We start from the raw sequence: 15,407 nt of genomic DNA on the forward strand, positions 1-15,407 counted from the left end.
ACCGAATTAAACAAAAAAAATGAAATATTAGTCATTCACTGTTTTATGGCTCTAAAGCTGTTGATTGCAAGATCATGGAAAAATACTGATATCCCTGACCTACAACATATAAAAGAACAAATTTTGAACCAACTAGAGATGGAAATAGGAACAACCTGGTATAATGATAATAAAAAACAAAACCTACTAAGAGAAATGTCTAATATAACTCTCTAATAATAGACATAAAACGAATAGAATAGATACGGTCTACTGTCATAACGAAACAGAGATTACCCATTTTACACGAGAGATATTAATATTTAAATATATGCTGGTTGATATGAATGTAGATAAACTAATCATAGTTAAGAGGAACCGTGAACTGGTATAAGCTGAACAGGGTGACGAAGGCCAATAGTTCTTCTAGGGGAATCTGCCAATACCCTTTGCACAGGTCAGTGGTAGTCAGATAGCGTCCCCTAGCAATACGAACTACCAGTTAATCTACCCTAGGTATAGGGTAGGCGTCGGTGACTGTCTTATCATTCAGTCGCCTGTAATCCACACAAACTGGTCGTGCTGTCCCGTTTTGGGACTAATAGTACCAGAGGCTCTCAGAGGGTTTGCTGACCCCTAAGCAAACACAAACATTCCGCATTCCTTCCTGGACTGCCTCGGGGGTGCGATATGGGGGCTGACATAATGGGGTGTGGCCTGGGGTGTATACTGTATGTGTAGCTAGGGTTGTGTATCCAGGTTCCAGCAGGTGGATGGCTTGAGCCCGTTCATGGCTCTATAGCCCCTGCTCCAGCGTCACCTCCTAATAGGTCAGGTAGGGGTAGGGCTTCGAGGTCTTCTGATGCTGGGGCGCACACTGCAGCTACTTCTTCCCCTCTGCCCTTGTACTCTTTGAGCATATTAATATGAAATGTTCGCTTTACTTTCTCATTCTCGCAGCTGGCTACAGTGTAAGTAGTGTAGCACACTTGCCCAATCACCTTGTAATGTCCCTGCCATGCCACCTGTAGTTTATCATGTCGGACCGGTTTAAGAACCATAACTTGTCTGATCTGAAAACTACGGTGCCTAGCCATATGTACCATATTCACTGTTGCTGCTGAGCCGCCTGGAGGTTCTCGGGCACTGTCTGAGCCAATGACTCCATCTGGTCCCTCAGCTCCAGCACTTATGGCACAATCGGGGTCCTGCTATCTCTAGAGATAATTGAATCAGGAACTGTACTAATCTGACCCAATTATCTCCAAGCACAGAAAAACATACAATTTTATGAAACCCCAAAAAGTACCTTAAAAACACACAAAACCCCATAATCAGTTCAGGGGTTCATGAATTTCCTGGAAGTCATAGTTTTGACTGACTGCAAGCATGGCCCCATGCCCAAAACAGTTCCAGGGAAATCCGTGCTAACAGTCGGTCAAGTTTTGTAGTCTTTTACAGGTTTCCCTGCAGGGCCCATAGTCTGTGGACAAGAGGCTGGCAAGCAGGCTCCTCCAGGAGGTCGTGGCAAACTCACTTGGAGAGGGAAGTTTGTCACATATCTTCCCCCTTCTGGGGAGACTATCCAGACTCCATACCTCCAATCAGTCTGGGTCTGTGATAGTCTGATGGCCTTTCCCAAAAGGCGTAATTGTCCAGACGGCCTCCTACCACAAGTGCCCAATTGTACATCCAGTGTCCTGCGGGGAAACCAACTGGATGCACTTTCCCCCTGGTTGGACCAAGTACTCGCTGGGGATGGAAGGGGCAGTTTCCCTCATCTGTACCTGGTGGGCAGAGGCCAGCGGCGCTCTGTCCTGTAGCCAGCGGTTCAGCTGGGTTGGCTGGTGGGTCCTCAGGCCCCAGAACAAAGGGGTAGGTAGGGCAGAGACCAGCTGTGCTCTGCCCAGATGTCGGCTCTTCTGCTGGAAGGGGGTCAGTAGAGGCCTTAGTTCCCTCTCCTGAACCTGGACCATGGTAGGGAATGGGCATTTGGGAATCTGGGTAGGCTGCCTCGGTCCCATCTGCACCATCTATGCTAGGGGGCTTGTCTCTGGATGACAGCTCCAGCTGCTGGGGAGTGGGACCAACCATCTCCACTCTCTGTAACACACACTGCCGCTGGGGAGAGAGACCGACAGTCTCCTCTCCCAATAATACACTCTGCCGCTGTACTGAACACTGCTGCTGGGGGGTGACACCGGTTGTCTCCACTCCTAACATTTCCATTTGGGGTTAGAGATCTGGGCTGGCTGCTCAGCATCGCTCTAGGGCCGGTGGAGAGACCTCGGTCCCATCTCCACCTGCCAACTTCCCAGGACCAGTCGATAAGGTCTTCTATCTCTGGGGCTGTTTGGGAAGTAGGTGGTACAGTGCCCGGGTCTCCTGATGACCAGCTTAGTTGCTGGGGAGGAGGGACGAAACTCAATGCTCCCGGTGATACAGTCCGTAAGCTCCAGAGACAGGCGGCGTTACCCGTTGGAATAGGCAAACATAATCTTGTTCTAGAAAACAGAACTGCTAACTATAATAGAAAACAGAAAAGAGGGAGTCAGACTGTTAGACAAAAGCTCTGAAACTGGAAAGGTATAGGGATTCACCAAAAAACCTATGAGAGAATATAGACAGATTATAGCTACTATACAAGATAGTAACCGTTTATCCAGGAGCTTACTTAGTAGAATAAATGAGATAAAATAAATGAAAATGAATAAAAAATTAAATTGAACTGGAGAGTGAAAAGAGTAATCTAAAATATAGGTTACGTGACGTCCTTAAGTATGCTTAGTATGGATTAACCCTTAAATGTCTAATATAACTGTATAATTAGACACAATTATGTGGAACCCAAGTAGGTAGAAAAAATATATAAAGAAGATAAGATAAATTGTAACCTTACTCCTCAATTGCAGAAAAAAATAGCAATAAGTATCAATTTAGAGGATACAATAACCAGATGGTTTTATGCGTTCACAAAGTATCCCCTATCTTCTATTCAAACAAATAGTTTATAGAGTGAGCAAGCTCAGTACAACAAAACTGGTTTGCATTAGGCAATATAAATATATATCGCTGGAAACAACTGTAGGTATCAAAATATTATTTATTAAAAATTATTATTAAAAATCGAAAGTTCAAAAAAATGAAGTTAATAACATATCCACAATGTTAATGCCAGTCAATTACGGGTAAAAAATGCAAGACCACCTTATTATTAAGTATGGATGGATCCGGATGCTATAAGTGATCCTCTTGCCCAGATCCTAATCGCCGGTGAGGACGGCGTGCGTTCCACAGTGCGTTCCACCTCGAGCCTCACTTCGGGGGAACAGCACTGCTTTTGCGGCGGTGTCAGTTATGCGCCTGGGATCCGGGATAGGTGAGTGCTTCTGCAGAGGTACCCTGGCTGGATAAAGATCGTGTGGATATTCCTTCTGGCTGTTCTAGCTGTCTGACGCGTTTCGTAGAGAATAGCTCTACTTCATCAGAGACGGAATCCAGCGTTGTTTCCAGCGATATATATTTATATTGCCTAATGCAAACCAGTTTTGTTGTACTGAGCTTGCTCACTCTATAAACTATTTGTTTGAATAGAAGATAGGGGATACTTTGTGAACGCATAAAACCATCTGGTTATTGTATCCTCTAAATTGATACTTATTGCTATTTTTTTCTGCAATTGAGGAGTAAGGTTACAATTTATCTTATCTTCTTTATATATTTTTTCTACCTACTTGGGTTCCACATAATTGTGTCTAATTATACAGTTATATTAGACATTTAAGGGTTAATCCATACTAAGCATACTTAAGGACGTCACGTAACCTATATTTTAGATTACTCTTTTCACTCTCCAGTTCAATTTAATTAATTTTTTATTCATTTTCATTTATTTTATCTCATTTATTCTACTAAGTAAGCTCCTGGATAAACGGTTACTATCTTGTATAGTAGCTATAATCTGTCTATAATCTTGTTCTAGTTCCCACTCCTGGTTGGCAAGAAAATATAGGTCTGGCTGAATGGCAGCGATCTCAGTAAGGTCCCAGTTGTTTGCCCGCTCAGCACGGATGGACCAGAAGCGAGCAATGTCTGTGTTTCCAAACCAGAGTCTAGTTTCCAAAGTCTCCCACAACAAACCAGGGCCATCGTAGTCTCCCACCTCAATACACTTATACTTGATCAGCCACGGGTAGAGGTGGTTGGTATGCCACCACAGGGCATGGTAGGAATCATCCAGTCACACCTCAGTCTCAACTAGCGTCTCCAGTTTGCTTACCCATTCCATTCAATTTCGTTTTCGCACTGGATGCATTGTATTCCCCATTCTAATTAAATGTTGGGGTGGTCTTCGTTTGGGAACAAACCAGGGGAATTTCATATGAACAAACGAACATGGGAATGATGGGATATTCCTTCAGTGTGTGACTGTCAGGGAATGTGTGTATCTGAGAGTGTGTGTCTGTCAGTCAAACTGCATGGTCATCTTAAACAGGTAGGCGTAGGGCAAATTTAGATTGGTGGGGTGCCCAAGTTTTGTCATGACTAGGGCAGCACATATTCAAAATACCCCACTGGGTATCACTACAGTATCTATACAAGACAGAGGAGAGCCCGACATTTTATAAAGAGATTAGAAATTGTATCGGACACTAGTTTATTACAAACACAATTTAAAACTAAAGCACAGGAAATATGTTTCTACCATGTAAAGAAACAAACTATTCCTGACATTAAATAAATCATATATTAACTGTTATAGATGTGGATGTTCTGATTGCAGATTTAAACATGCTTGTTGTCATGCCTGTGGTAAAATAGGAAATTCAAATTAATGCTATAGGGTCAGGAACACAAACATGTATTAAATCAAACACAAACATGTATTCCTGATCCTATAGTGTTAAAAACACTATTTAAGTGGCTTGCCCCCCTTAGCCCCTTTAAAAAGGTAATATAACTTCCCTTAATTCCAGCCAGGGACGCCATCAGGGCATGACAACTATAACGGTGGTCATGGGCCCTGTGGTCCTTAGGGTGTTCGGACTGCTGTGGGAGTTCGGGCCCCACATTCTCTCTCTGCACATATATATATATCTATTTAATATCTAAGGTTGGGCCTGTAGCAAGGGCCTTTATAAGGGCATCCAATCCTCTCCCACTTTACCGTGATTGGTCGGGCGAGTTACACTTACCTGGTTTCCCAGTGCCGTCGCTTCGCAGAGGTCCTGCTGCTGGATGCCTCAGTCTCCCCGTCTCTATGGGTGGGTCTCTCCCTCCCCACGGGTTGTCGGCGCCTCGCCCTCCGCGAATGCTCCCCCATCCCCCTTCTCGGGTGGGGCGGTTGTTGGTCTGGTTCTGGCTGCTGGTTAGATGCTGTGCTTGGCTTCCTTACGGCGTTTCTTGGTACTGGTTCCCCACCTCTCGCTACCCGGTTTGTCTCTGGGTCCTCATTGTCATCTTCGGTGGGGTCTCTTATAATTTTCACCCGGTATCCTCACATGGGTCTACACGCTGGAGGCCTTAGGCTCTTTCTTGTTTCCACACTCGCTCTTATTGTATGCTCAGTGCTTGGCTGGGTTAGTCTTTGCCTCTTATGTACCGTGCTGTTGTATGTTGTAACGGGTTGCCTGTTTGCTTACATTCTCCCTCTGTTCCCCAGTTTGTGGCCTGTGCTGTTCTCTGCTGCCCTGTCCAGGGTTCTCTCTCCTCCTCCTCTAGTTCTCCCTGTATCCCTCCCCCCTGTATCCCTCCTCTAGTTCTCCCTCTATTCCCTGTTTTCTCTCTCTCCCCTCCCCCTTCTTTTTTCTTCTCCCTCTCTCTTCCCTGCTTTGCTGGGGTCCTTGTGATCGATGCTTTCTTCCTGTGGCCCCTCCACCTCCTCATCATGAACATTTTCAATTTGGTTCCTTTGCCTCTGTCCCAGATGTTGCATCTGGACTGTGTGCAGCCATGGGTGCAGTGTGGGGCGGCCTGTCCTGGGCTTCCCGGCTGCTCTGCTATCTCTCACTGGGCTCTGGGCTGCCTGTCCGCTCTATCTCTCATTCTCTCTCCTTTTTGGGTTGGGTTGTTTAGTAGTGGCAGGTTTCTCATTGATCGGCCCCCTTATCTGTGTCCCTGGGTTGGTGCTGGGCTTTTGGGTTGGGTGGTGTGTGGGCTGGGACCTCTGACCCCTACCAGTCGGCTGTTGTGGAGGGTGGGTTGGGCGGGGGTTTGGCTGGTTGGGTTGCTGTGCTGTCGGGTGTTTTTGTTTTTTACGTGCGTGGGGGGGGGGTTTGAGGAGTGTGTTGCGGGCTGTTTGGCTGTTACCCGGCCTTCCACAAGCGTGCGGGCTGTGCTGCTCTCGTGTGTCTTGCTGTTCATGCCGTGTTCGGCACTCTCGTTGCGGCTCTTTCCTGACAGGCTTGGTTTGCAGGGTTGGGCGGTCGTTCGTCTCCGTTTTTGCATTGCTGGGTTGCTGCGATTTCTCGCTTCCTGGGTTGCTGCAGTTTCTCGCTTGCTGTGCTTTTGGCTGGTTTCCTGGTGTTGCGGATATATGGCTCTGCTTCATGGGTCTTGTTGTATCTGGGTAAGCTTTGAGTGGGTGTTTGGTTTTGGTGTTTCCGCTTTGTGTTTTGCTGGATAGATTGGGGGACTGGGCACTAAAATGGCAGATGCAATTTAACATAGCGAAATGCAAAGTTATGCACTTCGGGGTTAAGAATGCACAAGCAACTTACACACTAAATGGTAGTGAATTAGGGATAACCACACACGAGAAGGATTTGGGAATTGTTATAGACAACAAATTAGGCAGCAATATGCAATGTCAATCTGCAGTTGCGAAAGCCAGTAAAGTTTTGTCATGTATAAATAGGGGCATAAATTCTCGGGTTGAAAATATAATTTTGCCTCTTTATAAATCGCTGGTAAGACCACACCTTGAATATGCTGTGCAATTTTGGGCGCCTGTTCTAAAGAAAGATATCATGGCACTAGAAAAAGTCCAGAGACGAGCTACAAAATTGATAAAAGGAATGGAGCATTTTAGTTATGAAGAAAGGTTAAAAAAAATTAAATCTGTTTAGTTTGGAAAAACGGCGCCTGAGAGGGGATATGATAACTTTATACAAATATATTCGGGGCCAGTACAAACCTTTATCTGGAAATCTATTCATAAACAGGGCTATTCATAGGACACGAGGTCACACATTTAGGCTGGAAGAAAGGAGATTTCATCTAAGGCAAAGAAAAGGGTTTTTTTTTTTTTACAGTAAGAGCAATAAGGATATGGAATTCTCTGCCTGAAAGGGTGGTTTTGCCAGTCACTACAGATGTTTAAACTGCAATTGGATAAATACTTACAAAACCATAACATACAGAGATATAATGTCTAATTAGTGGGGTAACAGCTGCTTGATCCAAGGAGACATCTGACTGCTATTTTGGGGTCAAGAAGAGATTTTTTCCTAGTTTGTGGCAAAATTGGAACTGCTTCAGACTAGGTTTTTTGCCTTCTTTTGGATCAACAGCAACAACATATGTAAGAAAGGCTGAACTTGATGGACGCAAGTCTCTTTTCAGCTATGTAACTATGTAACCCTATTCAGTTATTTTTACTGGTCTTTATCCCTAACTTATTTATACCATGATTCTTTTTAAACATACCCTCCCCTCTCCTATGCCTTTCTAGACATGTTTCAGCCCTCTGCAGATCCTAGATATTTATGGAGTGGACCTTAATCAAGGAATCTCTTTCGACCAATTCACTAGAATTAGTCCCAGTCTTATCCAGCAGCAGCTAAGTCAAGCATGTGCCAACCGTCATGAACACAGCACGCTGGACGGACAACTAACCATCGCACAAAGTGAGTACAACCTCACCATTTGTAGATGAGCCCTTATTGTGGTAATGGTGAAATTTTCTCATTGGTAAATAGCAGTCGCAATCGGTCGCTGGCTGCAAATTACCATCAGGTTGTTCATAAATCTTTCTAGACTATCAATAATAACAGCTGTCCCTGCAGATACCAACCACTCACATATTAATGGCTTAGAGGTAATGTAACACACCTAAGCATACCCTCCTTCAACTTGTGGGGCTGTGACAGGCAAATATTAGCAGTTACAACAGAGTTGGAACAAGATCTGTTGGTTTCAATGAACATCTTTCCAACAGGCCAGGAGCATGTAATGGAGTTATCAAATGTATTATTACACATTATCACATTGAATACCCACCCATTATTACACATTATTACACATTATCACATTGAATACCCACGCATTATTACACATTATTACACATTATCACATTGAATACCCACGCATTATTACACATTATCACATTGAATACCCACCCATTATTACACATTATCACATTGAATACCCACCCATTATTACACATTATCACATTGAATACCCACGCATTATTACACATTATCACATTGAATACCCACCCATTATTACACATTATTACACATTATCACATTGAATACCCACGCATTATTACACATTATCACATTAAATACCCACGCATTATTATACATTATCACGTTGAATACCCACACATTATTACACATTATCACATTGAACACCCAGACATTATTACACTTTATCACATTATCATACATTATCACATTGAATATCCATGCATTATTACACATTATCACATTAAATATCCACGCATTATTATACATTATCACATTGAATATCCATGCATTATTACACATTATCACATTAAATACCCACGCATTATTATACATTATCACGTTGAATACCCACACATTATTACACATTATCACATTGAACACCCAGACATTATTACACTTTATCACATTATCATACATTATCACATTGAATATCCATGCATTATTACACATTATCACATTAAATATCCACGCATTATTATACATTATCACATTGAATATCCATGCATTATTACACATTATCACATTGAACACCCAGACATTATTACACTTTATCACATTATCATACATTATCACATTGAATATCCATGCATTATTACACATTATCATATTGAATACCCATGCATTATTACACATTATCACATATGTTACAAAGTCCCTTCTGTCTGCTACCTTTTGCTACTTTGTTTGCTACTTTGTTGTTAAAATCCACGAATAAAAAATCCCAGGTAATTCATATGCACGAATGTCCGACCAACCGGCCTTGGCGTGTGCCCCCACTTAACCTTGTTCACCTCTGCAATACCGAACAAACTATCGAACGACCGACCACCCTACCTGAGGAGTGTGCCCCTTATTAACCACCCAGGAGTTGCGTTTTTGTTGTTAACCGCAGCCTTATTGGCTGTCGACAGGGTGATCGCCGTTCGTATGCACGAACACGTGGTGGCGGCTGTAACGGAATCACCTGTACTCCGACCGGGTACCTTCCATTGATGGACGCTTCCTAGCTTGTGCCGAGGACCACAAGCACCGCACTGGACACCACAACCACTGCAGGCTCAACAATCGCCGTGGCTTAACTGGAGTCTCACCGTCTTCCTTCCACCCTGGATCAGCCTCTGTCCTCCAGGACCGTGTGGGACAGACCTCTCCTCCAGGAGAGCGTAAGAGGAACAGCTCTTACAAGAGCTAAGTGATTAAAGCTCAGGGGAGTATACAAGTATAGCAATCCCCAGTGTGAATATAGCTGTCCCCTCCAATCACGAGACAAGACTACGTGTTGAGGGTCAAGAAGATCTGTTTAATGCACACAAAAGGACTTTCTTTTATACAAGTTTTCAGGCCAGAGGCACACCCCCTGGACCTGGTGGTAAACTGTGACAAAAGGGACACAAACCAATTGGAACACTAATTAACAAAATAACACTCCTACATACACAGTAAAATCCCTCTCCTCTATCCTGGAGATAATTGGCTTAAGGAACTGCAGTAAACTCAATTATCCCCAGGTACAGAAAATATCTACATTTTACACTAACAGTACAATACCTAAAAATGCGTAATTCCTATTATATTACACAGAACCCCACATGAACCATCCCCAGATAGCTCGGATCTGAGCGCCCAATATAGGTGAACAGCACACAGATCACACGAACAGAGTAAATTATCCCATGGGGTTAAAGTTTTGCAAGGGCTGATGAGAGATTGAGGAGGGACAAAGCAGCCAGTTTAAACTGGTCTGGCAGTGTCCCTGGGACAACGCCCTGCTGGAGAACAATGGGATAGGTATTAAAGGGAGAGGGGAAGAGGCACATTCTCCCATGGAATCATAGGGGCCGAAACAGTCTTTTAAAAGCCAATAAGCCCAAATAGTGTTTTAAAGGGCACAATCTCCCAGGGGCCATAGTCACAAGACAAGAGGCTGGCAAGCAGGCCTCTCCAAGACCAAGTGGCGAAGGGCACTTCGTCACAGCGGCCATCTTTAACTGCCGAACGCCCAGCGGAACCTGATCGACGATCACCTGGTACTATTTTCGGAAACTAATTTATACGAACCCCACTGGGATACCCCGTGCCACGTCCATTCGTGCATAACGCTCCGAACACCGTACCATTCGGTACTTTGGGACTATGCAAGTTATACCGACCCCATGCAGGACACTATGGAAGAGGATGTCTGGGCTGATAGTTGCCGAACAGACCTAGAGACAATGTTTATCCCCATGGCGTTTCCATTCGTGAGATCTAAACGCCTTTCGGATATTTTGTGCGCTCAGATACAAGTTGTCTGGGGATATGTTGAAAGTACCAATTAAAGAATATGATGTATGAGTTATGGATTTTTATATAGTTACCTGGAGATAATTAGGTTATTGTAACCGTTGGAAAACTAATTATCTCCAGGATAGAGGGGAGGGTTTGAATAGATGCACTTTGTTCCCATTGGTTGTTGTTACTTGTCACCCTGTGTACCATTAGGTCCAGAGGGGTGTGCCTCTGGCCTGAAAATGTGTATTTAAGCAATGCCTTGCTATTCAATAAACCAGACTTCTTACCCTCAAGTCGCAGCCTCGACTCGTGTTGTAGGGAAATACTGATTGCTGACTCTGCTAAGAACTATATGGATACTTTACACTTACAGGAATATCACTAGATGTGGAATTGGAACTCTCTGCCGCTCTCCAGGATCGGGGACAAGGACATTCAAGTGGTCCAACCCTTTGCTAGCCTGAGGCATACCATAACAACGCATTATTACACATTATCATATTAAATACCAATGCATTATTACACTTTATCATGCATTATTATAAATTATCACATTAAATACCCACGCATTATTATGCATTATTACATTAAATACCCACGCATTATTACACATTATCACATTGAATACCCACACATTATTAAACATTATCACATTGAATATCCATGCATTATTACACATTATCACATTGAATACTCACACATTATTACACATTATCACATTGAATACCCATGCATTATTACGCATTATTATACATCACCACATTGAATATCCATGCATTATTACACATTATCACATTGAATACCCACGCATTTTTACACATTATTACACATTATCACACATTATCACATTGAATACCCACGCATTATTACACATTACCAGATTGAATATCCATGCATTATTACACATTATCACATTGAATACCCACGCATTATTACACATTATCACATTGAATACCCAAGCATTTTTACACATTATTACACATTATCACACATTATCACATTGAATACCCACGCATTATTACACATTACCACATTGAATATCCATGCATTATTACACATTACCACATTGAATATCCATGCATTATTACACATTATCACATTGAATACCGACATATTATTACACATTATCACATTGAATACCCATGCATTATTATGCATTATTATACATTACCACATTGAATATCCATGCATTATTACACATTATCACATTGAATACCCACGCATTATTACACATTATCACATTGAATACCCATGCATTATTACGCATTATTATACATTATCACATTGAATACCCATGCATTATTACACATTATCACATTGAATACCCACGCATTATTACGCATTATTACACATTACCACATTGAATATCCACGCATTATTACACATTATTACATTGAATATCCATGCATTATTACACATTATCACTGTAACAGATCCCTGTTATTGCCCGGACCACGGATTGTAACATTGCTATAACCCCTGGATTCGTTACTTGTGTTACTTTATTTTTTGCCAGTACTATTTGCAAGCATGCGAATGGAAAACCGAATGACATTGCTTACCCTTTCGTATGAACGAATAATCTGTTGAACGAGGGACCACCCAGCCCAGTCGTGTGCCGCTAATTACCCTCTTGACTCTGTGCCAAACCGCAAAACCGCAAGCATTCTAAGTGGTTCAATGGGTGGCCGTCGATTCGTATGTACGAACACGTGGCGGCGGCCATCTTGTTCTGTCAAACGCGCCCAGCGGTGCTTGGTCGTCGAGTGTCTGGAACTATTTTCGGACACTCAAACTCCCGAACACTGCTGGGACTTCCAGGACCTCTTAGTTTCACCCAGATGCATACGAACAAGACGGCGTTCGGTAAAGGTATTGCACGAACACAGAGGCACACGACCAGCTAAAGCATGAATCAATATAGACCTGACTGTTCGGTATTTTTATCATACGAAAGGAGACCGGCTGCACCAGCTAAACACATGGAACTATTTTGGGCAGGAGCCTTGTGTGCGGCCGGGCAGAGAAGGGGCGTTCGGCTATCTCCCGAACCCCTGAACGGATTTGTGTGAATTTTTAATATGTGTGTCCCCCAATTATGCTCGTTCCAAATATGCAACTTTTAAAAATTGAACGTGTAGTTTTGGAGTTACAGAAATGTGTTAAAAAGTATATTTTTCGCTTGGAGATAATTGAGCTGATGTAACAATTAACTTAATTATCTCCCAAGCAGAGGGAAGGAATGTACAGTGAGGAATGGGTGTGTTTAAACTGTATCACTGTAAATGGATTGGCTGTTATGTTTGTGTCCTCAGTACCCAACAAAGTCCACATGGGTGATAACCTTGTTGGAAAATCTGTATAAAAGAAATGCTTGTGTGGTCATTAAAACAGTTCTGCTTAACCCTCAATACGTAGCCTCGTCTCGTTATTGAAGGGATCCTGCATCCAGCTTAATCACTAGCTCTTGTAAGAGCTCTGCTTCTCCCTCTTTACACTCATCCAGCTGATGGGATATCGGGAATACTCTGCAGCACAGCCTCTCGCCGGGAAAAAGGACGTCTCCAACGGCATACACCCCTCTACAACCAGGGTGGCCGTTACAATCACATTGAATATCCATGCGTTACACAGTATAACATTGAATATCCAAGCATTATTACACATTATCATATTGAATATCCATGAATTATTACACATTACCACATTTAATATACACCCATTTTACACACACACATAAGCTGATTACATACAAGCTCACATACACACACACAAGTTCTGTCTCACACAAGCTGCCTACAAGGTAACTTGTCAAACTGTTCTTAAACGGTTTGACAACTTACTTTGAGAGGGCGCCACGGCACTCCTGGCACCATAACCAATACAGAGAGCTGTAGTGCTCTGTTATTGTGCCTGGATTGTTTCTTTAATCTGTCTGTGCCCCACCCGAGACTAGGCTCTGGATCCGCTCTGTGTGTGCGCCAGCTGGCTGAGTTGGGGGCGGTGAGAGAAATTTACAGTGCTCCCTCCCTCCTGCTAGCCAGCAGCCAATGTTCCTGTTGTCCTGTGGTGGCAGCCTCAATGCTGCCACCTAGTTTAACTGTCTGCACCATCCCCCAGCACACATTCCCCCAGCACACAAGGAGGGGAACATTAAATAATATGTTTTATGCAATGTGCTGCTGTGCCCCACCAGAAAATTCCCTGGCATCGTGGTGGGCCAGTCCTGCCCTTCAGAATTACTGCTCAATTTTCTGCCATTTAGGAGTTAATCACTTTTACTTCTGATTATGTGTTTACTTTAGAAGTGTTTATCCTTTGCTCTGTAAATGTAACTTTTTTTCCATTCCTATAAATACAATCACCCTCCTCTCTCATATCATCTCTCCCACTCTCATAAATACCATCACTCCTCCTCTCCCACATGTCATCTCTCCAACTCCCATAAATACAATCACTCCTTTTCTCCCTCATGTCATCTCTCTCATTCCCATAAATACCATCATTCCTTCTCTCTCATGTCATTTCTCCCACTCCCATAAATACAATCTATCCTCTCATTTCATCTCTCCCACTCCCATAAATACCATCACTCCCCCTCTCATGTCATCTCTCCCACTCCCATAAATACCATAATTGCTTCTCTCTTATGTTATCTCTCCCGTTCCCATAGATAACATCACTCCTCTCTTATGTCATCTCTCCCACTCCCATAAATACCATCACTCCCCCTCTCATGTCATCTCTCCCACTCCCATAAATACCATCTCTCCCACTCCCATAAATACCATCACTCCCCCTCTCATGTCATCTCTCCCACTCCCATAAATACCATAATTGCTTCTCTCTCATGTCATCTCTCCCGTTCCCATAGATAACATCACTCCTCTCTTATGTCATCTATCCCACTCCCATAAATACCATAATTCCTTCTCTCTCATGTCATCTCTCCCACTCCCATAGATAACATCACTCCTCTCATTTCATCTTTCCAACTCTCATAAATACCATCACTCCACCGCTACTACATGATCTCTCTCTCATTCCCATAAATACCATCACTCCTCTCATGTCATCTTTCCCACTCCCATAAATACCATCACTGCGCTTCCTCACCCACTCCCATAAATACCATCACTCCTCCTCTCATGTCATCTCTCCCACTCCCACATGTCATCTTTCATACACCCATAGATATCATCACTCCTTCTCTCTAAAGTCATCTCCCCCACTCCCATAAATATCATCACTGCTTCTCTCATGTCATCTCTCCCATTCCCATGAATACCATCACTCCTTCTCTCCCCATGCCATCTCTCTCACTCCCATAAATACTTTCATTGCTTCTCTCATGTCATCTCTCCCACTCCCACATGTCATGTTTCCCACTCCCATAAATAACATCACGCCACCTCTCCCACACACCTCTCTCACTCCCATAAATAGCATCACTTGTCCTTTCTCACGTGTCATCTCTCCTACTCCCATAGATACCATCACTCCTCTCTCACGTCATCTCTCCCACTCCCATAAATACCATCACTCCTTCTCTCCCCATGTCATCTTTCCCACTCCCATAAATAACATCATGCCACCTCTCCCACACACATCTCTCTCACTCCCATAAATAGCATCACTCGTCCTCTCCCACGTGTCATCTCTCCTACTCCCACAGATACTATCACTCCTCTCTCATGTCATCTCTCCCACTCCTATAAATACCATCACTCCTTCCCTCTCATGTTA

At 43.3% G+C, this 15,407-nt stretch overlaps 1 protein-coding gene across 1 annotated transcript in view; it reads left to right on the forward strand.

Moving 5' to 3' along the window:
• Positions 1–15,407, forward strand: part of SLC39A4 (solute carrier family 39 member 4) — a 176,198-nt gene that overhangs the window by 85,380 nt on the left and 75,411 nt on the right. Inside the window, exon 5 of the mRNA XM_063450893.1 lies at positions 7,652–7,826. Coding sequence (XP_063306963.1) covers positions 7,652–7,826 — 175 coding nt within the window. The remainder of the gene's footprint in view (positions 1–7,651; positions 7,827–15,407) is intronic.

Source organism: Pelobates fuscus, chromosome 4, assembly GCF_036172605.1.
Source record: "Pelobates fuscus isolate aPelFus1 chromosome 4, aPelFus1.pri, whole genome shotgun sequence".
In the NCBI taxonomy this organism is placed as follows: domain Eukaryota; kingdom Metazoa; phylum Chordata; class Amphibia; order Anura; family Pelobatidae; genus Pelobates; species Pelobates fuscus.